The sequence below is a fragment of the Nipponia nippon genome, unplaced genomic scaffold, assembly GCF_047370975.1.
Source record: "Nipponia nippon isolate SJK-2023a ecotype South Korea unplaced genomic scaffold, ASM4737097v1 scaffold_10, whole genome shotgun sequence".
Taxonomy (NCBI): domain Eukaryota; kingdom Metazoa; phylum Chordata; class Aves; order Pelecaniformes; family Threskiornithidae; genus Nipponia; species Nipponia nippon.
The window spans coordinates 163873-187894 of NW_028262291.1; the positions used below are offsets into that span (position 1 = coordinate 163873).

The 24022-nt window shown below is 64.8% G+C and overlaps 1 protein-coding gene across 2 annotated transcripts; it reads right to left on the reverse strand.

Moving 5' to 3' along the window:
• Positions 1–114: 114 nt before the first annotated feature.
• On the reverse strand, positions 115–23813 carry ZDHHC5 (zDHHC palmitoyltransferase 5). Of its 2 annotated transcripts, XM_087738696.1 has the most exons (12): positions 23671–23792; positions 15598–16979; positions 7213–7334; positions 6594–6751; positions 6307–6479; positions 6094–6196; positions 5490–5581; positions 5251–5383; positions 4697–4820; positions 3601–3713; positions 2554–3434; positions 115–2068 (listed from the first exon to the last, which is right to left on the reverse strand). In XM_087738696.1, the coding sequence occupies exons 2-12, from the start codon at positions 15699–15701 to the stop codon at positions 1903–1905; spliced, it is 2169 nt and encodes a 722-aa protein (XP_087594822.1). In that variant the 5' UTR covers positions 15702–16979; positions 23671–23792; the 3' UTR covers positions 115–1902. The 2 variants fall into 2 exon arrangements, with proteins under 2 accessions (XP_087594822.1, XP_087594813.1); XM_087738687.1 differs by lacking the exon at positions 15598–16979 and having other exon boundaries at positions 23671–23813.
• Between the last annotated feature and the right edge of the window lie 209 nt (positions 23814–24022).

Sequence of the window (24022 nt, forward strand, 5' to 3'; positions counted from 1 at the left end):
GGGCGAGGCGAGGCGCCGAGACCAGGGGAGCCCACGGCGCGTGGGGGATCGGCACTGCCCTGACGCGCAGGACCGTGGCCGTCTCCGGCCGGAGCAGGGGCGAGGCGGGCTCCTGCCTCGGCCTGGGCTGCGTTGAGGGGCTCCCTGCGCCTCTGCCCCTCGCCTCCCAGGCCCGGCGAGGAGAGGAGCGACCCTGCAGAGGCACCGCGTCCCCGCGCAGAGGTGGCTGCTGGCAGAGCGCCCGGGGCTGCCGTCGTGAGCACCCGGAGCTCCAGCAGCGGTCACGGCACAACACCAAGGTCCTCCTTTGGTCCCAGCGTCTTGCGCGGGATCCTGAGCCTCCCCAGCTCCTGCGACGCCGGCCCCGGAGCCGCTTTCCTCACGCCCTGAAGAAACCCTTACCTTCCGTGGGAGCAGAGCTTGCCCAGGGCAGCCTGGGGAGGCGCCTCCCGAACGGGGCCGGGCTGGGCTCTCCTCGGGCCCCCTCTCCTCCCGCTCAAGAGGAGGCAGGGAAGGCCGAGGCCCTGAAGGACAGGCGCCCTTCGGGGCTCCTCCGGCCCTGGACGCTAAACAAAGCACACGCATGCCCGCCGGGGTGGCTCATTAAATATCCTTTTATTCCTCATTTTTAAAATGGCTAATAATAATAAAAAAACAACGGCGTGGCTCTGCAGAGGCCACAGGAGAGATATTGCCGTAGAGGAGTCAAGTAGTGCCTGAAGTCCTGCGGGCCCCGCGGGGGGTTCGCCCGGGCCGGGGCGGGGAGCGCTGGGCTCCTTGGCTGCATTTTTTTTTGGCATGTGATGAGAAAATATTGCTTTACGGGGGTGCGCCCCGCTGGCCTTCCTCTTCCCCCAACGGAAATAAAAACAACCACATGACAGCAAGAAAACCCTATCGGACCCATTTAAAAAAAAAAAAAAAAAAAAAAAGGGGCAACAAAACCAACAACCCCCAACACAAACCCTGGGGAAACCTAAAGAGAGCAAAAACCGCGGCGGGGGAAGGCTGGAGCCCGCGAGCGCTCCTCCGCGCCAGCCAGCAGCCGCCCGTGCCCGCTGGGTCGGGGAGGCGCGCGGGAGGGGGCTGCCCTCGGCCCTTCTGCGCCCCGGCCCCGGGAGGCAGCGCTGGAGGCCGGCGGCTCCACAAGCCCCGAGCCAGGGAGGCGAGCGTCCGCGCCCGAGAGCACCGCGGCCTTCGGTGGGGGCCGGGGCACCCCAGCGGGGCGCCTGCCATCCCGCGGCCCCGCTTCGGGTGGGTGAGCGGCGCCCGGCGCCTGCCCCGGCTCCTTCCACGAGCGCGGGAGGTGGCCCCGGCCCCCCCTCCCTCCTTCGGGGCCGGTGACGAGAGGGGGGCCCAGGCCTTGGGTAGGGAACGGGGAGTTTCTTCCTCTCTCTGGGCAAGATATATAATTTCTGCTTTTTTTTTGTTTTAATATTTATATTTATATATATATTTATATATACACACACCTGGTAACTCAGAAAGAGAAAAAAAATAGAATCCGTAACAATAATAATAAAAAAAAGTATTCTGGTTTAAAAACAATCCGTTCCTACCACGCTAGGCGAGCGATCGATTGCACAAGGCCCACAAGTGGCTGGCCCAGGCCAGATGGTGCCAGGGCGCGAGGCCGCGGCCCCCCGAGCCCCCCGAGCCCCCCGCCGGGGCGGCCGCGGGCGGCAGTCCTCGGCAGCGGAGGAAGAGCAGCCCCGCTCGGGTGTGTGTCGGCCCCCCAGGTCCCGGGGAGGGGCGGAGAAAGAGAAAAGCAGTGGGGGCCGCTGGCCGTCTCCCCCCGGTCCGGCTCTCCCTGGAGTCCGCAGAGCGCCCGGCCGCAGAGCGTCCCGGGGGGCCGGCGGCCGCCAGCCGGGGAGGAGGTGAGGGGGCGAGCGGCCCTGCCCCTCATACCGAGATCTCGTAGGTGGTCCCCCCGACGCCAGAGACCTTCTTGACTCCTCCGCGGGTGGGGCTGCTGAGGGGCGCCTGCCCCGGGCCCGGCGGCGCCGAGCCCAGGCTCTTGGGCTGCCCGTTGGACTTGCTGTAGGCCGTTCTCATCTGCACCTCATCCCTGGGGAGGGAAGGACAGACGGACACGGTGTGAGGAGGGGGAGGGAGCCAGGCACCGCGGGGAGAAGGACGGGACTGTGGGGTGGCCGTCACCCCCAGGAGGGACCCCAGCACCCAGCGCAGCCACGGCCCTGCCCTCCCCGGGGACCCCAGCACCCACGCACCGCTCCGGCGCCCCGGGAGGCCATGGGGCAGCCTGGGAGGCGTGGGGGGCACCAGCTGCGCCGGGAGGAGGAGGAGGAGGAGGAGGAGATTTCCCTCGCCCTTCTCCAGGCCACGTGCAGCATCGCTCCCCAGCGAGGGGCGTTCGCTGCCCCCGGGGGCTGGAGCAGAGGAGGGAGGGCTGGCGGGGGCACCAGGCGGGGAGGGAGGTGCGATGGGCCCCTGGCTCCCTCCGGAGCGTCCCGGCGAGGCGCCAGGGCGAGGGTCCCCCTCTGCGGGGCCACAGACCACTCCGTGCGCGAGGCGGCCGGTGCCGGTACTTACTTTGGTGCCAGCAAGGGCTGCAAGGCCACCTCCTCCGCCTCGGGGACACTGGCCTGAGACGCTGGTTTTTGGCTGCTGTAAGACACGGATTTGCCCAGGTGGGGGGCAGCGGGCTGGTCGGGGGAGCCCAGGGAGCGCACCCGCAGCGCGCCGGGGGGCTCGGGCTTGCCGAAGCGGGGTGGGGCCGGGCGGGTGAGCGGGTTCTTGCCCAGGGGCGAGCGCTTCGAATCGTCCGAGGAAGAGCTGGTGCGGGGGGCGTTGCTGGAGCCCGGCGTCGACTGGATGCCCGAGTCCGCCAGCCCCGTGTCCTCCTCCCTGCCCGGGGCCGGCGGCTGCTGCAGCAGCTTCTCCCGCTCCTGAATGGAGGCCACGATGTGGCGGGAGAGATTGTCATAGCGCACGGGCGAGGGCTCGCGGGGCGGCCCGTGCTTGGGGGAGACGGCGCCAGCGAAGCGGCCGTGCAGGTCGGTCTCTCTCTGCTGGGCGATGCGGGCTGAGAGGAAGGGCGAGGTGTAACCCACCGGTGGGTCGGGCTCCGGGCCCGCCTGCACCGACTCGAAGTCGGGGCTGTCGGAGGGCGTGAGCAGGCTGTCGTACGACAGGCTGCCGTTGCGCGTCTGGTTCACCAGGCTCTTGTAGGAGGTGGAGGTGGTGCCCTCCGAGCGGATGGACTGGAGGTGGCCCATCTCGAAGCCCGTGCCCTGGGCCGACTTCAGGCTGGAGGAGCGGGAGCCGCTGGAGAGCGGGTCGAAGTGAAAGCTCTTGCCGAAGGTGGGCGAGCGGAAGCTCTCGGGCTCCAGGCTCGGCTCCGAGCGGTAGCTGGGCTTGCGGCTGCTCTCGCAGATGGAGTTGGGCTCCTTCAGGCTGTTCACTCGGCTCAGCTGCGGGGCAGGGACACAGCAGTCACCCACAGAAAGATGGGGCCCCTGCAAAGCTCCCAACACCCACCCCAAACTCTCCTCCCGCCAGGAACGTGGCGGCATCCCCTCGGGGCTGGGCTCCCCCCGTGCCGGGCCCGGCCTCAGGAAGGCGGCAGCGGACGCTTACCTTGGCGCTGGTGGAGTGGGGCAAGGCCGCCGAGCTGCTGCTGCTGCTGTAGCCGGGCCGGTACTTGTACATGGTGGGGGTCGGGGGGCTGTCCTTGCCTAGCAAGCTGCTGTCTGTGGGCGGGGGAAGAGAGAAGGACGCTCAGACCGCGGCGGCTCCCCGGGGCTGCACAGGGGCAGGAACGCCGCGCGGAGCCCTGCCCTCCCTTCCCAAGAACCGGCTCTGAGCCTGGGGTGGACAGACCAGGGAGGCAGAGGTGGAGAGAGGGACGGGCTCGAGGAGAGGTGCACCAGGGGCAGACGAAATGGAGCGGAATGGAAAACGTGTCCCCATAACCACGTGTTTGGGGCTGGCACGTCCCTGCCCCTGCGGCGGCCCCGGCCGGGTGGCACCCGGGGCGCGCGCTGCACGGAGGCGTCAGCGGGTGCCCGGGCACCCCACAGACCTGCTGGCTGGTCGCCCCACGGACACACGCGCCGCAGCCCTTCTCCAGGCAGCGGGGCCGGGCAGCGCTGCGCCCTGGCCGGGGGGACGGGGAGAACTGCAGAGGCCTCCGGCCGCCGTGGGAAGCGGCTGCTTCCAAGCTCTGCCCTTCACATCCCACCTCTCTTGCCAAGCCCACGCAGGCAGCTCCAAACACTGCTTTGCTGGCACTCAGGGAAGCGGGGAAAGCGAGTCACACAGGCTGCCGCAAATGTGCTCTCTGCTGCCAAGCCAGGCCGGCCACTCCTCCGCCTCCTTCGTCCGGGCAATGCTCCTGCACCTGCCTGCAGCACGGCAGCCCGCAAGCCTGCCCGTCGCAGGCCACCGCAGCTCGCAGTGGCTCTGGACAAGCGCCACGCCGTCTCAGCTCGGCCTCCTGCTCCTCTGACAGAGCAGAGCTGGCTGTAAGCATCCCGCAGGCTTCTCCAAGTGCGAGGGGCCACATGTATCGGCCCGGAACACGGGCACGTCCTGCCCCACAACGCGGCGGTGCTGATGCGCTTCGGGTCTGCCCTGCATCCTGTTCCGCCTACGGCCCTGGCTCCTGGTCTGCCTGGCGCAGCCCTGGGCTCCCCTCCCAGCGGCTGCCTGGGCCCCTGCGTGCCTTCCTTACCCTCGTTGGTGGCCAGGGCTAAGTGTGTCCTCAGGCCCGTGTAGCGGCTGAGGTCTGGCTTAGGTGGGGGGGGTGGCTCGGCGTCAGCAGACTGGCTCTCTGTCACCTCCAGGCTTCCTTTGGACTGCAGAGACAAAGCGCAGAGGGAGGATCAGAGGGGTGCCGAGGCCTCAGCCCTCCCCTCGGCAGGCAGGGAGCAGGCAGCGGCGTTACGGGGGCTCTCGCTGCCTCCTGGGCCATCCAACACAGCGAGCACTTGAAGGCAGCAGGCGCCTCGGCTGCTGGGAAGTGCGGAGGACGGGGACCTCCAGAGGATGCTGCGAGGGGGAAGGACAGGGCGGGGAAGGGGAATGGAGGGTGCAAAGCCTCATGTGGTCGCTGCTGCATGGGAGGGACATGGTTTCCATCCCATGGGGACACAGCACAAGACGACACGGAGGGGACGGCGAACGTGACAAGGCTCACTCGGTTCTTTACTCACGGATGCGGGCTTGCACCCCTGGGCTCCATGGAGGGGCCCCAACGCAGGGACCGCTAATCCCCACCTTCCTCACCTTCGTCCTCTTCAGCTCTGTCTGGATACCGTTGTCCATGATCTTGACAGTGATCTGACCGTCTGACACCTCGGGCCGCAAGAAGGGGGGCCTCACCAGCACCGTCTGCTCGGCCTTCGGGCGCCCGAGGTACCTAGGGAGAGGGGTGGGAGGAAGATCAAGGCCTGGAGCTCGGGACGGGGCAGTCTGCCCGGGTGCTGCGGGGCTGGGGGGGCACCGCCACACCGTGCCGGGCTCACCTGGGGGCCGGGGAGCTGCAGAGGACCCGGCTGACGTTCTTACAGCAACCGTTGGTGAAGGGGTTGACGCCACCGCGGAACTTGCCCGTCACCTGCGGGATGAGGAGCATCGCAGCATACCGGGGCGGGCAGGGACCTCGGGAGGTCTCCGGTCCAGCCAGCCAGGCCAGGCTGCTCAGGGTTTGTCCAGCTCACTCACGACAATCTCCAAGGACAGAGACACTTGGAGATACTCCCCCTTTTCCAGGTCCCTGTTCCAGTGTTGAACCACCCTTGAAGGGGAAAAGTCTTTCTCCAGTGTCTAACTGGAAGCTGCCTTGCTTCAAGTTGTGCCCGTCGCCCCTTGCCCTCCCGAGGGGGCTCCATCCGCTCTGCAGCCGCCCCCAACAGCGGCAGTAAGGACCCCCCGTCTGCAGGCTGTGCAGACGGGCCGCTCTCAGCCTCCCCTCGCAGACATCTCGTGCTCCAGCCCCCAGCCAGCCCGGTGGCCTTTCCTTGCCTCAATCCAGCCTGTCCACGTCCATCTTGTCCCGGGGAGCCCCAAAACATATCCAGCTGTGGCCTGACAGGGGCTAGCGGCCCTGCACCAGCCCCACAGGCATACCTGTTCGTTGGTAGTACGGCCCCTCGCCACGAGCACCACGTGGAACCCCGTAAGGCCAGCGACGGGAATGAAGAATAAGCCGGCCACACACATCACCACCATACTGTCGGCAGACAGCTAAGGAAGAGCCGCAGCCCTGCTCCACAGCGCGCTGTCCCCAGCCCCACCAACACCCCCCCCTCGGCCCCGCTCCTGCAGCCCCGCAGAGGATACGTGACCGCCATGCGGACGCCGGAAAGCTCCTCCACCTGGTAGAGGACGTAGAGCAGGCCGAAGCCAAACACCCCCATGATGTGCGTGGTGAGCGACAGCAAGAAGAGGAAGAAGTAACGGTAATTGCGCCGCCCGATGCAGTTGTTGACCCAGGGGCAGTGATGGTCAAACTCCTGTTGGTGGGGAGAAGACGCGGTGAAGGGCTTGGCTGCCAGGGCTCCCTGCCTGCCCTGCGTATTAAACTCTACGTGGAAACGAAGAGGCACCGAGACCCGGCAGTTCCTCACCTCCACGCAGTTGTCGCAGACGCTGCAGTGGGAGCAGCGTGGCGGCCGGTAGAAGCGGCAGGTCGCGCACCATTTCATGCGCACCTGGATGCCCTTGATCTCCACCGTCTTGTAGAGCGGAGCTCGGAAGTCATCCTCCTTGTCTTCGTCCTCCTCAGCTGACGGGGAAACCCCGGCACAGCCACGCGTCAGGGCGCGGGGGAAGGCGACGCCAGGGCCCAGCCAGCCTCCTGCCCTCCCGAGCTGGAGATGCCCGGCATCGCCCTCCTCTGTCGCCAGGCTCATCTCGCCTGGCACGGGGACCAGCCAGGAACCCCCAAACACAGGTAGAGGTGGGGGGCTCTCCCAGGCCCTGCCCCGAACGCGACACCCGCCTGTGCCCCGGCTACCCGATGCGAGGTGCCAGGATTTACGCGGCTTCCGCCGCCCGGTCCTACAGGCTGGGTGCTGAACCCAGAGCTACCGTCCCCATAGCGCGTGTCACCACCCGGTCCCACCCGGGCAGCGCAAGGAGGGCTTTCCTCAAGCCTTCTGGGATCAGGCAATCCTCTTTACCTCGGCGGAAGGGGGGAAGGAGGTGGCTCTAGCTGAGACGCTTCCCAAGCAGAGCCAGACTCACCTCGTGGGAATATGCCTGGGTCCATGAAGGTGGCCATGCTGAAGTTCGCCAGCACGAAGAGGAAGACGACGGCATTGTAGACAGGAATGACTGGGGAGACGTACAGGCTGAGCCCGGGGCATCTGCAGGCACAAAAGCAGTGAGACACCCAGCCCCCGTCCCGCAGGTCACTCTGGCGCTTCCCGCTGCCCCTCACATCGCTGCCCTGCTCCCGCAGAGCCCCAGGCAAACGTCACCGAGCTCCGACGGTGCCGCGCTCCGCTAAATCATCGGAGAGCGAAACCACTGCTTGCCTCTTGCACCCACAGCCCCACGGGCACTGCCAGCCCAGGGCCCCGCCGCCACAGGGAGCAACCGCAGGCGGTGGCGAGAATGGGGTGAGCCAGGCCGATGGCACGGGGGACGCTCGGGAGGGATCCGGCCACAGGGCGCCCGAGCGTCACCCTCCGTGCGTCACACCAGTGAGCACGGGGGGCAGAGGGGACCCCGCGGCGGGATGCAAAACCAGCAGCAGCTCCGGTGCCTCCAGAGCTGCTCCTGCTCCTCACATCCCGGAGTCGGAGCCCAACCTGGAGACAACTCCGGTGGCGCACGGGGACCCCATCACCACGCCAGCCTGCCCCAGCCAGCCCCCAGCTCCTCCGTGGCCGAGGGGCCCCGTGGGAGCACAGCGAGGGAATCATCACCGTCCCCCCTGCCCTGGGCGGGCACGGGCGCAGGACAGCGGGCTTCCCCCTCAGAGGCACCAGCGTAATACCCTAATCTGCTTTGCTGCTGGGAGTTTAATCCCGCAGATCTAGGGCAGCATCTGTCCCTCTCTTCCCCCCGCAGCGATAAGCGCAGATGGATTTAGGCAGAAGGAGCAGAGAGGGGCAGAGCGCAGGGCTCGGCGGGCAGGGTGACATATGGTGCCAGCGCTGTAATCCCCCGCAGCCCCCGAGCAGGTAGAGGTGAAGGGGCAGGCGCTGGTCCCGTCCCGTCCCCTCCTCCGCCACCCCCCGCTGTGACTCAGCCAGGGGACGGGTCCCACCACCACTGAGGCAGCCCCTGTCCTTGTCACCGCAGCCCTGGGAGCCCCGGCGAGGCTCCAACTGGGAACGAACCCTTGGTCCAGGGCTCTGCCCCCAGTTCAGCCCAGTCCGGGGCTGGCAGGGCCCTGAGCGAGGGTGCCAGGTGGAGGGCTGCCTCCGGGCAAGCGGCAGGCAGGAGATAAGACGGGTCCGGGCTGGCGGCACGGGCACACCCGCCTTGGCACCTCCCTGGCAGCGGAGGAGGGAGAGGCAGGCAGGGCACACCCCGGCACCGGGCACGGCTCCATGCCCCGGCCCTTCCCTGCACCCGCGGAGCGGGACCTGCCCTCCGCTGGCCCAGGACAAGGCCGGCCCCGTCCAGGCCCAGCCACGAGGGCAAGAGGAGAGCGGGAGGGCAAACCCTCTCGCCTTTAAAGACAGCTGGCTAGCAGGAGCGTGCCGGGAGCCAAGCCCTGCTCTGCCGACCACCACACTCCTCCTCCTCGTCTCCCGCAGCGGGGCCCAGGGCCTCCACCCTCAGCAGCACCAGACCAGGGCTGCACCTGCAAACTGCCTTCTCCAAAACCTCCTCCACCCCCTGCCCCGTTCCTCCATGCCGCTCAGGAGCCCCCGAGCGCCTCGCTGGGCTGGGAGCCTCGCCCTCCCGGGCACCTCGGGCGATGCCTTCCCGCCTCCACGTATCTGGGGCAGCATCTCCCGGCGTTGCACCGAGAGCTCTCCTCCAGGCCGGGGAGCGGCTCCTTCACAACCCGCGCGGCACCAGCCCTGCCGGCTCTGCCTCCCGAGGCAGCCGGCCCTGCCATCTCCTTTGGGAGCCGGCCAGGCGGATTCTCCGCAGAGCAGGCGGCACCAGCACAGCTGGGACGGGCTGGCGAGGAGGAGTCCTCTCCAATCCGCACCCCGAAACCCTCGGAGAGCAGCTCTGGAAAGGTACAGGACGTACGTGACATCGCGGGCCAAGACAAGAGCGAGGGAAGAACGTGCCAGCCGCATCGAGCCCGGCTAGCCCAGTATGACCAGCATCGCTGGGAGCTGCCGCGGGACTGGAAGCTGTGCCAGGAGCGAGGAGCTCACACCTTGCCCAGCCTCCCCTTCCCTCCGCCGGGCGGGCCGTGCCTGGGGAGAGGGCTCGTCCCACCCACCCCCAGCACCCAGCTGCTGCCGGGGCTGCCCCCGGCCACCCACCCGAACAGCACCCGCAAGAAACAGTCAACTGGTTTAAGTGGTTCGCAGAAAACGAAGGCAAGAAACTCTCCCAGTCTTGCCGAGGGGAAACTGGTATTTGCAGCCGGGCAGGCTGGCAAGGCAGGGAGCCGGCAGGGAGCCAGCAGCCCCCAGGTACTGGCCCAGCAGCTGAAGGAGAGCTGGGCAAGGGGCAAACCGCCCACTCCTCGTGGCTTCCAGGGCCAGCGGCCTCACCAGTGGTGCGGTTTCAAGGAGATGGGTGGCTTTGTTAGCCCCCATCTCTCTTCATCGCCGCTGTTGTCCTGGTCTTCGAGAGACCCAACGGGGCCACTCTCTGGCCTCGTGGCGCAGCAGCCCCTTTGGAAGGGCGTTCCCCTCCTCTCCTGCCCTGGGCACCGGACACAGAGGGTACCAAGGGGAAGGTGGACGCTCATAATGTCACCTTGCCCCAAGGAAGGGCAGAGCAAGCACCCCGCGTCACTGAGCCGAGCACCCCAACTCGAAAGGAACCTCCCTGGCTCTGCTCTCTGTCGAGCTGCAGAGGTAAGAGGGGCAGCGGAGACACTGCCGGAGAAAGAGGGGCAGGGGGCTCAGATGAGCCCTAAAGGTATGAAAAGCCCTTCCAGAAACCCTGAGCACGGAGCTCCTCTCTCTAGGAAGGCAAAGCCCGGCCCAAATCTTTGCTTGAGAGGGATGGAGGGGAGCCAGGGAGACCCACTGCACGCCAGCCATCCCTGCACAAGGGAAATGCCAACAGCAAAGCCGAGCCAAACATGCAGCCCAGATCCTCGAAAGCCAGACCCTGGCAAGGCAGGGGGAAAGAGTGAGCTGCCTCAGCGGAGGCTGGCACAGAGGAAAAGCTCTGGGGCAGGCATGGAGGGAAGGACTGGCCTTCCAGGGGGGAGGGAATGCCTCTCCCATCGTCTCCCACGCTGTCTGGGCCCTGAGCGCTTCCCAGGAGGGAGAAGCGCAGCTCCCGGGGGGCAGGACAGCGGCCGGCAGCCCCCAGGCGTGAGAGAGGCCGACCCTTTAGCTAAGGAAGCACCGGCAGGCTCCAGACACCCTGGCACTGAGGAGGACGCAGCCACAGCTTTACGAGGGCGAGCAATGATGCCAATGGTTCAAACGCAGCAGACCTGCCTGGGGACACCGATCCCCCCTGCCGCTGCAACGCGTCCTCCAAACCCAGCCTCCGGTCTCGAACCTAAGGCAGGACCCTGATTACTCCGAGAGCCAACCTGCCAGCCGGACTCCGCAGGTGATGGAAGACTGAACTCCAGCCTCCAGGAAGGAGAACTGATCAGAGAAGCTGATGTGGTGCCAGGGGACAGCTTACAACCCCTGTCCTTCTCAGGTCCTGCCAGCTGCGTGCAACTGGACAGGCAAGCTGCCAGGCTCTGCTCTACACGGAGCGAACTTTACACCCTGAACAACTGCCCGGGGATGCAAAGCCACCCCGGGGTGGGATTTCACGGGCCAGGGCAAGCAGAACACCCTCCCCAGGGACACGAGGAGCCACGGCTCAGGAGGGCAGCCTCGGGCTGAGCGCTCCTGGGTCGCAAGCACGATGCTGGGGTCTCCTCCCCTGCGCTCCCAAGCACGGCAGCCCACTGCCTGCTGACCTCCCAGCTCTCCCCACGCCCAGGGACCCCATCACGCCACGGGAGGGAAGCAGGAACCCTCACGACACACAGGCCATGTGCTCCTCGAACCAAACCGCCCGCTGCCGTCCGTGCTCGTGGCCCCAAACACAGGGGAGTCGCCCCCCACCCTGCGGGAGGGAACACGGTCCTCTGCAGCGCAGGGAGCAAAGGTGGCCGCTGATCCCCGAGAGGAAACCTCGTTATCAGAAGCACCGACGCGTTCCTGCCTTTTGCTCTCCCAGACGGAGAGCACGGGGCTGCAGGCCCTGCCCCGACACTGGGAGCAGCCGAGGACCTCGGGCTCCGGCTCCGCAGGGGAGGAGGAGGGAGGCTGCTCGCCATCGTGGCCACGCAGGTCCCAGAGAACTCATCAAGTTCCCTCTCCAGATTGGGATGAGAAGCACGCCCATCGCTAGAAGAGCTGTCGAGACTTGTCTCTGGCAGCACATAAGAGAAATCGGGGAACCTCGGGCAAACTGAGTCACATCTGGATTCGAGACGGGCTTTTTGCCACTTGTCATACCAGGAGAAGCCCGTCACTCCCTGGCCTGGCTTCTCCTCCCCTCCGCAGGCTCAGAGCCACCCTGCGGCCCCTCGGCCCCTGCCCTCTCCCAGAAGGCGGCCGTCCCCAAGGACGCCTTCCCCGCCCCGCCTGCACCCCTGGACTCCGACCCGCCGCCGAGGGAGCGAGGAGGGGCCGGCGCCATGCCAGGGCCGTGCTCTCCTCGCGGACCCGCCGCAGGACGGTTGGGCTCATGGCCTCTCCAGCTCTCTCAAAGGCCTCGGTGCAAATGCAGCCCCTGCTCACTGCGACGGTCACCCAAGTTTGGGTCCAACTAGGAGTGTGCGTGCTGCCGCCTACCAGAGGCACCGCCGGCTCCAGGGACTGCCACATCTTACCCCGGCGTCCCCGTCCTCATGCCTCTCCTTTCTCTGCCCTCCATCAACGCCAAAGAGGCAAGAGCTCCTTTCCCAAAGAGGTGCCGTTCCCCCGCAGCCTTCCCAGCTGCAAGGACGGGAGGAAAAGTCGGGGCCAGAAGTTTCACAGACAGATTCACCTAAATGCAAGGAACGGTTTATACTTTGCAGGCTTTTATACAGTCCCCGTAGCCATGCTGAGCCGTGGCCATGAGGAAGAGTCGAGGCAAAGAGGAGGAAGAGGCCGACTGACGGAATGCTACCCAGAGAGCCCCCGCCAAGGGCAGCTCGGAGGCGCTCCCTGCTCCAGAGGGGAAGGAGAGGCTGAGCACCGACTGCACGAGGAGCAAGGACCAGTACAGCCTGGGGAGAGATGCAGGAATGGAGGAACTGATCCCAAGGGGGAATTTCGGTCCTAAAGTGGCACCTGTTTGAGACCCCAGCAAGGCAGAGACCCCCACTCCTTCCAGAGGGAGGACGGGAACATCCCCTCTTCCTGCTGCCTGCTCCCTCCAGCACAATCGGCCTCAGCTCATTCCAACTGCCACGCGTTCTGCAGCATCTCCTCATTTAATTAATCAATTAAATAGAGTTCTCGGCCCAGGGGTACAAATCTTGGGCCAGTGTGGATGGACCAAAAGGCGTCCGGCAGACACACTAGAAATAACGCAGCTGGAGCCTTTCACGAGAGCCGTGCCGAGCCCTGGCTGCTCTCCGCCTGGGAGGGGGCCCCGTGGGAGGCGTCCCGGAGCCCCCCCACCTCACAACTTCCATCTCACTTCCCGAAGCACGAGCTTCAGGTCCGATGCCAACAGCGTAGCCCTCCTGAGCCGGCCCGCAGCGAGGATGCCAGACGCGGCAAGTGCTGCGGAGCAGGGCCCCGCTGCCGCGGCGGCCGGCACCGAGCGCGGCCAGGCAGCGGGCTCGCAGCCGCCTCGCCTGCCTTTCGCCAGGGAAGAGGGGCAGAGCGATCCACAGGAAACCAGGCCTACGGCTCCCGTGCGGGGGGAAAAACCTCGCTGTGGCCCTGCACGTTCCCTCCATCCCGCTCCAGCGGCCAGGCGGAAGCTGCCCCAAGAGAACTGTAACGCCGGGGTGTAACGCAATTCCCTCCCCACTGAATAACCCGTGTGAAAGTGCGCTGCGCTCTGCTGCTCTGCTTGAGATTTAATTTGATGTTTTAAAGTAGGTTAAATAACATCCACTGACCTACAATTAAAGCGACCCTGCCCAGGTGTTCCTGTTCTGAACGAACCTGCTCCGCGGCACCGGCGCCTGCTCCCGGCGATGCCTCGCACCACGCTGCTCGCTGATAAGCGGCTGCTATCGGCTGCTGCGATAGCTCACAGCCAGGTACCGCAGGCTTGGCCGCAGCAGCAAGGACTGGGTTTGGGGGGGTAGGGCTGCCCTGCTATTCCCCCCCGAAGCGCAGCGCGCAGCCTGCCGTGACAAAGCAGGGGCACGCCTGTCCCCCAGTCACGGCGTGTCACGCACAGCTGCTCAGAGACATCGCCCGCTCCCTCCTCTTCTCCTTCATCACCCTGCAGCGGCAGCACAGCGCCAGCGACTCCCTGCAAGCATCTGACAGCCCGAAGCAGCAAAGCCTCCGGCCTCGGAGCTGCCGGCCACGCTGGCCTGATGAACGCGGAGCGTCTCGGCGGGGGGACTGCTGCGCGCTGCTGAGCGACACCACCAGCTGCCTCCCGTCGCTGGAAGGAGTAAATCAAACCGACCCTGTCCTTTAGCCGTCAAATGACTCTTTTATTGCCCCGTTGTTGCCAGGCGTTAAAGCTGCGGTGACCTTCCAGCCACCGATGGCTCCATCCCAGGGAGCGGCAGCAGCCATCACGCTTCTGCCTCCGGCGGTTCCGGCTAATCCCCGCAGCCACGCCAGCCCGGCCCAGCAGTAAAACCCCTCAGCGGGGAAAGCTCTCAGCAGGGCGCAGTGAAAGGTGCCCTGCAAGTGCAAGGCACCCTGGCGAGCGGGAGAGGCTTTCCGGGAGCAGGGGGTGCACCTCCCTCTCCGCCCGGCCAGGAGCTGGCCAGGAGCAGCTGGCAGCGAAGAGAAACAGGGAAGCAGGGAGGAAAAAAGGAGCTGGGCGGATCTGCCTCCCTGGAGAGGGCTGGAAGGACAGAGCGCACCCACCGAGGCCGTGGGCTGCCCACCTTCAGGCCAGCGTGCGCTCAGACAGGAGGGATGGAGGGATGGAGGGATGGAGGGATGGAGGGAGGCTCAAGAGGAAAAACAGAGCGGAGGGCAGCTGGCTGGCTGGAGGGCGCCGCTCAACAGGCACCCTGCTTGAGGGGATGCAGGCAGCGGTCACCCACCACCCTCCTCTCCCCTGCCCGGGACACCCCAGGCCCACAGCCGGCACATCTCCGACTGCCGTAACAATCCCAAACCCTTTGCACCGAGCCACCATTGAGCCCTCTGAGGCGCGAGCACAAAGAAACACCCGTCTGATCTACAGATCTCTCTCCTGTCCCCCCAAAACACGTCCCCCCTCAGACCCCGACCCCAGGCAGACACTGCCGGATTCGGTAGCCAGCCCCGGTTGCTGCGCTCCAGCGTCGCTGCCCAGCACGCAGGCGCCTCGGCGCCGGCCTGGCTGCGGCCGCTCGAGCGGAGAGCGCAGGCAGCTCCCTGCCAGGGCTCGGCAGCAGCACAGCAGCTCGGCAGCCTCCTCGGCACCCCGAGGTCCTGCCTCCCCGCCTGCCGCCAACCAGAACCGGCTCAGCTCGGCCCCGAGCGAGCGTTAATAAGCTATTTGTCACCCAGGAAGGGAAAATGTTAACGTGAGCAGCAGCCATGCCCCTCTCCCAGCCCAGGGAGATCCCTACGGTACGGTCTGGCCCTCCCCAGCAACTGGTACCATTTTACACCCCGGCTTTTCCCCACCGGCTCCCAGGCCAACACAGGTGTCTGCCTCAGGGCCCAGCGACCCGCCGGCAGGCCGCCTCCTTTGGGTCCTCTCTGGAGACACCAAACCCTCGTTTTCTGAGGGCAAGGCTGGTGTCAACAGCAGCAGGAGATCCACGCAGGGGTCAGAGTACTTCCCCTTGAACTTTCCTTTGTGGCTCACAAATCAGTTACGAAACTCTAAAAATAACACAGAGCCTGCCCCAGCCCACCAAACCACTTCACTTAGCTCCAAAGGAGAAAATTATCTATGCCACTTTCCACCTACAGGTCACAAACTAATTCCCAGCCCGGCTGATTCGCGAGAGAGTTGCCAGCGAGACGAGCGAGTTGTGCAAACACCCGACGACAGGAGAGGAGCGGCTGCCAGGGACCGGAGCCGAGCGGTGGCAAGGTGCCTCACCAGGATCCACCGTGCCCCGCTTCCTCTGGCTCACCTCACGGGAAAACCCCGTGAAACGGGTCCAGCTGCGGCTGAATTGCTCCGATGGACTGCAGGGCTGCTCCATCGCCCACCCTTGAGCACCCAGAGCACAATATCCCCCCCTTTGGTTCAGCGAGAAGTCGCAGCTCCTCTCCCAGATAACCCCCGTGCGGTCTCTGCCCCCCCCAACCTCACGGCTCCGCACGGAGGGGGCCGGGTCCCCCTTCGCCCTCCCCGCTCTTTGGCTGAGTAGCTGGGACTCACGTGAAGGCAAAGAAGAGGGTGGTGGCTCCCACTAGGAAGATGGCAGCAGCTGAGACCGGGACGTATTTGCTGGGTTTGAATCTCTTTCCAGATGCTGCTGGCATGTTGGAGCTGTGGTGGGGGATCCGCCCCGCAGCATAGCCCAGGCCCAGCGGGAGTCAGAGCAAGACGAGAAGGGGAGGGGAGAGGGAAGGGGGCAAACCACTACCCAGCCTCCGCGCCTGCTCCCAGGGCGAGCTCTGACCCGAGCGGATGGTCTGGAGAAGTCCACAGCGGTCTCTGGAGCGTGAGGCCCAGGAGAGGAGTCCACACTACGCTCTGCCCCACAGGAGTTGGCGGGCGCAGGGAAGGAGGTTTAAAAACATTAAAAATTCAGAACAGAGAACTGGATTTGGATTTAAAACAGCCACTGGGGCAGGAACGCCGAGAGCCCTTACGAGCTTCCCTCCGTCGGGCGGCAGCCTGCAAAAAGCAGGTCCCCGCACGGCTGACAGCGGCCACCAGGCTCCGAGGGGAAGGGAAGCCTTCCAGGCTCGGGCAGGGGGATGAGCGCGACGTGCGAGGCGGAGAGCTGGGCGCACCTTCCCACCCAGCCAGCACCCCGGGAGAGAGCAAGATATCGTTAAACTTCTTGCAAAAAAGCCACTCCGGGAGTCTCAAGGAAGCCACTTCTCCTTTTTAATCTGCCCTCTGATATGCTGCAGCCCCCTCCGGCTGCCGCACGGGAGGAGGGGGTTGTCTCGCAAGCAATCTGCCCAGCTTCCTCGCAGCACCGCTGCGCCGCCGCCTCCTCCTCCTCGCTGGAGGGGGTCACGGAAACACTCTCCCTGATTTCACCAGGATCCGGGACCGGCTGGCTGGCGGTGGCCGTTTAATTTTATTTATTTCTCTCTTGACTGTTAAAGCCGAGGAACAGCTGGTGCAAGGTTGAGCTGTAAATCCTTTCTTTGCGAGGGGGGTGGGAGGGGAAGGTCCAGCAGATTGTGTGTTTTCGTCCTCTTGCTACTCGTTCCTTTCTCCCGACCCCCCAGGCCTTTCCACGGGCTTAGTGTCCACTCGGTGGTTGGGAATCAACAGGAATTTCATTAAATCTTTTCTGCGGCAACCATTTCCAAGCAGCGCGGGGCAGGTTAACGGAGAGGTCTGGAGGGGAGCTTTCAGGGAGTGCTTTTACAACCCCAGAAGACAACTGGCGGTGAAAACGGTGCTGAATAGGTCTGCCTCGCCCATGGCCCGAGCGGTGCCGGGGAAGATCTCGGTTTGTTCCAGATTGCTCCTTTTTTTCCTCCCTTTCCTTCGCTAGAATTCTTCATTAATCCATTTGTCTTTTAAAAAACTACATAAAATCCTTAAAACTTGACATCTGGTACGCCACACCTCACCTGGGGGGGGGGAAAAAAACCAAAATTAACAAGGCAAGAGAAGAGACACAGCCATGTAAAAATACTCACTAAAATAACAGCGAGCTCCCCAGGACACGGAGCAGGCCTTCGGTGGAAGATGGAAACAGTGCCTGGTAGATTTAAAACCCCGTTGGCAAGTCCCGGTCTGCAAGATGCCGATCTCCAAGCCCAGCTCTGACACAGATTGACGCCGTACCCCAGACCTATCGCCCAGCATCAGCGTCCCTTTCCACATCTGCAAAACCGGCGTAATGACCGCCCCGTGGAGGCTGTGATTAGCCAAGGGAGCCCGGCCGCAGCCTGCCGTCTCCTTTCCCAGCCCGAGGCCCTGCGGCATTTGCTGCAGAGAAAGCCGAGCCACCAAACCCCTCTGAGACCACTCGAGAAATCCACACCGAGCCCCAGATAAGGCGAGGGACCCTACGACTTCTTGCTCAAGGCCTTTCTGCAGTTGTAGCTTGAGCCCGAACGCCAGAGAACGCCTGCTCCCTCCAGGTGAAGGGGCTGATCAGAGGCTTGGAGCCTTAATACGAGGGTGGAGACCGCAGGAGGAAAAGACAGCCAGGAATCTTGTCCCCTTCCCCCTGGAGGGTAGGAGACGGGAGAGGCCCGTGGCAAGCGCCAGCCCCTCGACCGAAGGAGGTACGTGCAGCTCCGGACAAAGCAGAGCCGGGTTCTCACCGGGTAGCCCCGAGCGACTCAGGGTGCCCCGGGAACACGCCGCCCTCGGCTGATCACGAGGACGCAGGAGGGAGCGCCACAAAAAATAGGGAAACCCAAACCTTTCTGGAAATGGAAGCAGGAGGCACGAACCTGCCCCAAACTCCAAACACCCAAGAGCGTGTCGCAGCTCAGGGATGAGCTAGGGACCGATTACTACTGCTACAGAAACCGCTCCTCCGTTTGCCACCCCTTCTCCGCTTTGCTGCCGCCTCCCTTGCACTGCAGGTCCAAGTATAGTGCCCAACGACTCGTTGGCTTTTTCCTTCCAGTTTTCTCCTGCCTCTCAAAGTTTTTTTTCCTCGGGGTGGACAGGAAAATATCTAGTGCTGACTAAACACTCGTGAAGGTTGAGAGAACTGCGGCACGAAATTAAAGGCGCATTTAATGACAAGAATATATTACAATTAAATCAGTTCAGTCACAAAACGAGGCGTCAGTCACTTTGGCTGACTAATGAAGGAACCGCTCCCACTGCGGAGCAGTTCTTCCTTTGCAGAAATGAAGCTCAACTTCTCAAACCAAGTTTTTTTGCCCTTGCGTCTGAGAGGAAACCCTGGACCGATGCTCGCGGGCCGGCTGGGGAAAGCTCCGGTTTCCCCCGGTAGCAGCTCTTGGCCGCGGCGAGTTTAAGGGTAACACCAGAGAGAGCAGTTGCTTTCCCCAGCGGGCGGCAGCTCCCCGGCCTCGCTCTGCCCCCCAAACACAATGCTGAGCTTCGACGACGAGAGGCAAGCGCAAGCCCCTGCAGAGACGATTCGGGGAAAAGCCGGACGCCCCACGAAGATGAGCCCTGCCGTGCCATCGCCCAGGGAGGGAAGTGCTCGTCGCCTGAGCTAGCTGCTGCTGCTGCGATACAGGCGGACAGCAATTCTAGGGATAGGTTACTCGGAAGTTTAAAGATGACATCACTGCTAATTACTTTAGCAGAAGCAATCTGCTAACACGCTTGTCTGCTGTAACAGAACACCCCAGCCCTTTGAAAGGCTCCGCCATGAAAACAAAGCCACACCTCGAACTCAAACAGATACTGCGGAATTGAAGGAGCTTTTCCCTGCGATATTCCTCCTCCAGAGATCTTCTCCACCCCTCTCCTCGCACAGCGCAATCAGCGCGCTTCCCCCAGAGGCTGCCCCTGAAGCCCCAGCCCCCCGCGCGGGCCCGGCTCGGCTCTGCCTCAGCTCTTCCACCTGCAGATGGGGGCACGAATTCAGGCGCTCCAGCCCCTCACGCGGGGCGACCTGGCACACCGTGCCTTTGCAAAGGTCTGCGCGCCAGCTCGGCTCAGTACAGAAACGAACGGCGGGCAGCGCAGGAGCGAGCTCCTCATCAAATAAAGAATGTACGAGTCGAGATAATTGCTCATGGGACAGTCTACCTGAACAAGCACTTCGTGTGTGGGAGAAATCCCCAGCGCTGTCATTAGTGACACCCAAGCGAGGTGCAACGCAAATATAATCCTTGCTCCTCGCTGCCTTCGCCCAAGAATAACTCCCCACCTCCCCACACCTACATCAGGCTGCCGAGCCCATCCCGCCCGGCCCCCAGAGCCACCGCGCAGCTCGGGCTCCCTCCTCCAGCCCCACAGCGTGCTGAGCCCCTCCGGAGCCCGCCAGCCCCAGCCCTGCCGCGGAGGCCGCCCCCGGGAGGGCCCGGGCAGACCGGCGCCGGGGAGGCAGAGCCTGCTGCCCTCCGAGCGCCAGAGCCGAGAGCGGGAAGCCGAGGCCAGGACGCCTGCGTGCCCTGACCACGAGGCAACAGCTCCCATCCTCCCGCAGCTGGGAATATCCAGGTGGCTGAGGCCATCCAGGGTGCAGCGCGGCGTGCTGGGATCTCTGCTGTGCGATCTTCAAGGTATCTTTTTCCCTTTTCCTTGGGCTAAACTACGTGGCTTACCTCACCCTGACCATCCTTGTCATTTACCCTGCTGTTCAGGAGAAACACAAGCAAAATCCATCCTGACTTCCCACCGATTATGCTGACTCAGGCCATGTTCACACCGATTCTCCCAAGTATGTGCTTTCTTCCCTAGCCTTCCCCTTCTGCAGCCCTGCAACCCATCCGCCTCCGCTCCATCAACCCCTCCTTCCCCTCTGCCTTCTTCCCAAACCCTTTGTCCCTCTGGTCACTTTGCCCCATCCGCAAAGGCCACTCACAGGCTTCCCTGCTCGGAAGAGTCCCCAGCTCGGCTCGCTTACCTGAGGCGGACACAGGCTCCGCTCCTGCCTCCGATTCCCTTCCCTTTGCCACTTCCAGCCCAGCAACTCCTCCTTTCCAGCTTCGCTGGACCTGCCCTCAACTCAGCCCTACTCCTTCCTCCCCCAGTCAGACTCTACCGAGTGTGTGCGTCACCGGTGACTCCCCTTTCCCTCTCCCTTAGGATTTCCACCTGTTTTTCCAACCCTAGCACCCCCTTTTCAGGGTATTTCCCCGGCTCCACCCTGCTCAGCCACCTCCAGAGCACTCTTCCCCAGTCTCAGGAGTTTCCCTCCACTCATACGAGGGGCTGCTTCTGTTTCCCCCATCCCCATTTCTGGGGACTTTCTTTAATTTCTGTTTCCCCCATCCCCATTTCTGGGGACTTTCTTTAATTTTCTTTTAATTAAAAGCCCTGTAAAGTCTCACTCTAATTCCCTCTTCTTCCAGCAGTTGCTTCTCGAAGCCCTGAGCTCCTCCTTTCCTTCCTACCGCGCTTTCCGCCCTGCTTTACTCACCCTGCTACAAGCCCTCTCTCACCGTCCTCCCTAGCTATCTACCCAGACGCAGCCTGAAGAGCTGGGTGCTTTGTGGCTCAGTCTTTCTGAAGCACCAGACAGGACACGAAAACACGCTTCACCGGGCTCTCCCCACCTCTGCTGGGTTGGGGAAAACGTGTAACCTGCTCACAACATTCCCGTCCTTATTTCAATCCCTGTCGATAACCACCGCAGCTCCTCGACGTGCTCCTAACCCTGGAAGAAGGAAACGCGCACATCAGCATCGCGAGCTTCCCTGAAACACGGCCTTTCGCTGCCGCCCGGGGACAGCAGCGTAATGGCAGGGGAGGAGAGAGTTCACTCTCAGTCACTGCTTCCTAAACGTGCGTCACCTCGCCGCGCTCCGCAGCTCCCTACCTGCCTACCCCAACCCAGCCGAGTTTCCATGGCGCAGGCCCAACAGACAAACAATTCCTTCCGCGTGAGGCAGCTGCCAGACAGATCCAGGATGGCACAGAGACAGGATGCGCTTTACCTGTTCCCGCTTTGGTTTGGTTACCTGCACCCGGGAGGAGTTACGTGGAGAAGCCTGTTCTGGAGCTCACTGCCGTCCTCAGCCTCGGCACCCCGACCCCTCGCCACTGAGCCCGAGCCCGAGACCAAGGACCCCCCCTTTTCTCCCTCCACAGGCTCTCCCTCCTAACTTTGACGTTGCACAATCAGCTCTCACCGACCACTGAGATTTAAAACTCTCAAAATTAGCAGAGAGCGCAAAAGCGTCCTCAAACCTGCCGGCCAGCACCGCAACCGGACCAAACGTCTCACGCTGCAGGCCGCCAACACGAGAACATCGCTTCTCTCGGCCGCCCTCCCCGCCTTCCAGCACGGAGCGTCACCCCCGGGATCGGAAACGGGCTCCAGCCAGCGCCCGCTGCCGCAGGGCGTCCCCGTGGCCGCAGATCCCGGACAGCCAGGAGTCAAAGGAGGATTTTTTCAGCCCAGACAACAGGACTGGACGTCGACTGCTGAGATGCAGACTACAAACTAAAAGGCAAAGCCGTTAGCGTCGGTCGGCTGGACGTCACGGGGAGAGGTAAACACCGAGACTCCCACCGCAACACGAAGCCGCGGGGTCTCCCCACAGCAGGCGGTTTTCTTACCACCCATACCACGGTCACACAGAATTCAGGCCTTCTGGTGCTCAGCACCGTACACGAACAAGAGTCCCTGCCTCAAAGAGAGGATTTGGTGACACTTCCCTGCTTTAAACTCAGGAGGAGGATGCGCAGCAGCGCGTACCAGCGCCTGTGCTCTGCGGGGAGCGTGGAAACCCGGCCAGAACGAGGCTCCCACGGCCGCCCTCCTGGCTCCAGGTGGAACGGCCTACGGCTTGCACGACCGCGTTCCTCTGCAGTTAGACGTACAGCTTCGTTAAGGAGAATAAGATACAGAAAACGGACAAATGTTTTACGGCAGACAACAGCTAGAAGGCTGGCGTCCCCTCAGCGCTTATCTCCCGGCCTGGCCTGCACCACTTCCACCTCCTTCCTCTGCCCGCCTCGCCGGTTTACGCGGGATTAGCCCCATTTTACGGGCAAAGCAGGGAAGAACGAGGTCTCATCCATCGCAGCCGTGTTTTGCTCCGTGCACCGCGGCGAGCGAGGGGCAAATCCAGCCTCTTGCTTTTGCGTTATGAGACGCAACAGTCAGCGATGGAAGCACGTCCCCGGTGACAGATGGGAACGTCCCCAAACAGGCCTCTACAACGGGAGTTAAGGGTCTCCGTTGGACCCTGTCAGCCCTAATCACCTAATTACCACCTCCTCCGTCTCCAGTCGGGGCTCGTACCTCTGAAACCAACAGAGATACAGCGCTCTGCTAAACAACAACCGCTGCCTCGACCGGAGGTAGCGAAGGTGATAATTTGATTAAGCCCACTAAGATGACCTAAGGTCTAACTCTCCTCATTTTGATCTAGAGAAGGCTCTAGCTGTATTTTATACTCCCCGAAAAAATCAGCAGCACCTGTTACGGAAAAGCCTGCTTCCCTAAACACCCAAGTTCAGATCCGTGCAGATCCAGGGGAAAACGCTTCCCAGGGAGTCACGGGGAAGGCGGCAGGAGGAAGGCAGGGGCGGCCGATCACCTCCCGAATCGGGGAGCTGGCGGGGGGCGGAACGCCGGCGTTTTTCTCTCATCTCTGGGAGCTGCGACCAAACGCCCAGGCGCGGTAATCCGGGGTTTGCACGATTCGGGACTTCTGAGGAGAAGTCCGGCTGAACACGGGCCACGCAACCCATGCGCCGCCAAAACCGGGGAACGCAACGCGGAAACGCGCCGTGAGGAGGAACCGCGCTTCGGACGCGCGGGACGGGACTGCGCGGCCGGGGAGCGGGGTCTTCGCTCCCGGTCCTCGGCAGCCGCGGAGCCAACGCGCCCGCGGTCAGGCGCCGGGCTTTCACGAAGCAAAGCGATTACCTCGGAGGCGCCGGGGCAGCGGGGACGGCCCCGGGGAGAGGAGGGCGGGCGAGCCCAGGTGAAAGCTCCCTGCTGCGGGCCAGGGCCCTGCCGGCCGCCCGGGCAGGAGGCAGCAGGGCGGCTGCCACCCCGCCCGCCCGCCCGGGGCTGCGCCGGGCCCGGACCCCGCGGGAAGGGGCCGGGCCGGCCGTGACCCGCCGGGCACCGGCGTCCCCCTCCCAGCCCCGCACCGCTCCCCGCTGCCCGGCCGAGGGCAGCGCCCGCCCCGCGGAGGGGCCTCCCCCGGCGGGGAAGGAAGGGGGACTGCGGGCGAGGGGAAGGGGCCGGCGCCCGGCGGAGGAAGCCGCGGCGGCCGGGGCAGGAGGAAGCGGCGCTGCGGCCCGGGAGGCGGCTCGGGCCGTCGGGCAGGGCCGGGAGGCGGCCGTGCGGAACGGGGCCGCGGGCGCCGTCACCGGGGCCGCCCGAGGGGCGGGGGGGGGGGGGGGGGGGGGCGCGGGGGCCGGGCGCCCCCCGCCGGGGCGGGCCGCGAAGGGGCTGCGGGAGGCGGGGGACGAGCGGGAGGAAGCCGCCGGGGGGAACCGGGGCGCGGCCGGAGCAGCGCACGGGGGCGGCGGCAGGCGGAGGGGGGGGGGGGGGGGGCCGCCGGGGCAGCCGGGCCGGCGGCGGGCGGGCGGGGGCGGCCGGCAGCCAGGCCCGGGGAAGGGCGCGGGGCCCGGCGGCTGCCGCGGGGGGAGGGGGGGGGGGCAGCGGGGGCACCGGCGGCTCACGTGACTCACCGGCGGCGGCGGGCGCGCGGCCGAGGCTCGGGCAGGGACGGTCGCCGCGCTCGGCGGCAGGGCACAACGTCACGGCCGCGCCTGCGCGCCGCCCGCCGGCCGCGCGCGCCCCCGCCGCCGCTCCTCATTGGCCGCCGGCCGCGCAGGGCGGGGCCACCGAAGGGCGCATGCGCGGGACGTACCACAGCCGGGTGGAGCGGCGGACGGCACCACCGCGGGGGGCGGGGGGGGGGACAGGGACACACGACACACGACACGACACGACACGACACGACACACAGCCCCGGGGCCGAGCCCGAGCCCCCGGCCGGGCACGGCTCCCGCCGCGCCCCGGGCAGCCCCGGGCAGACAC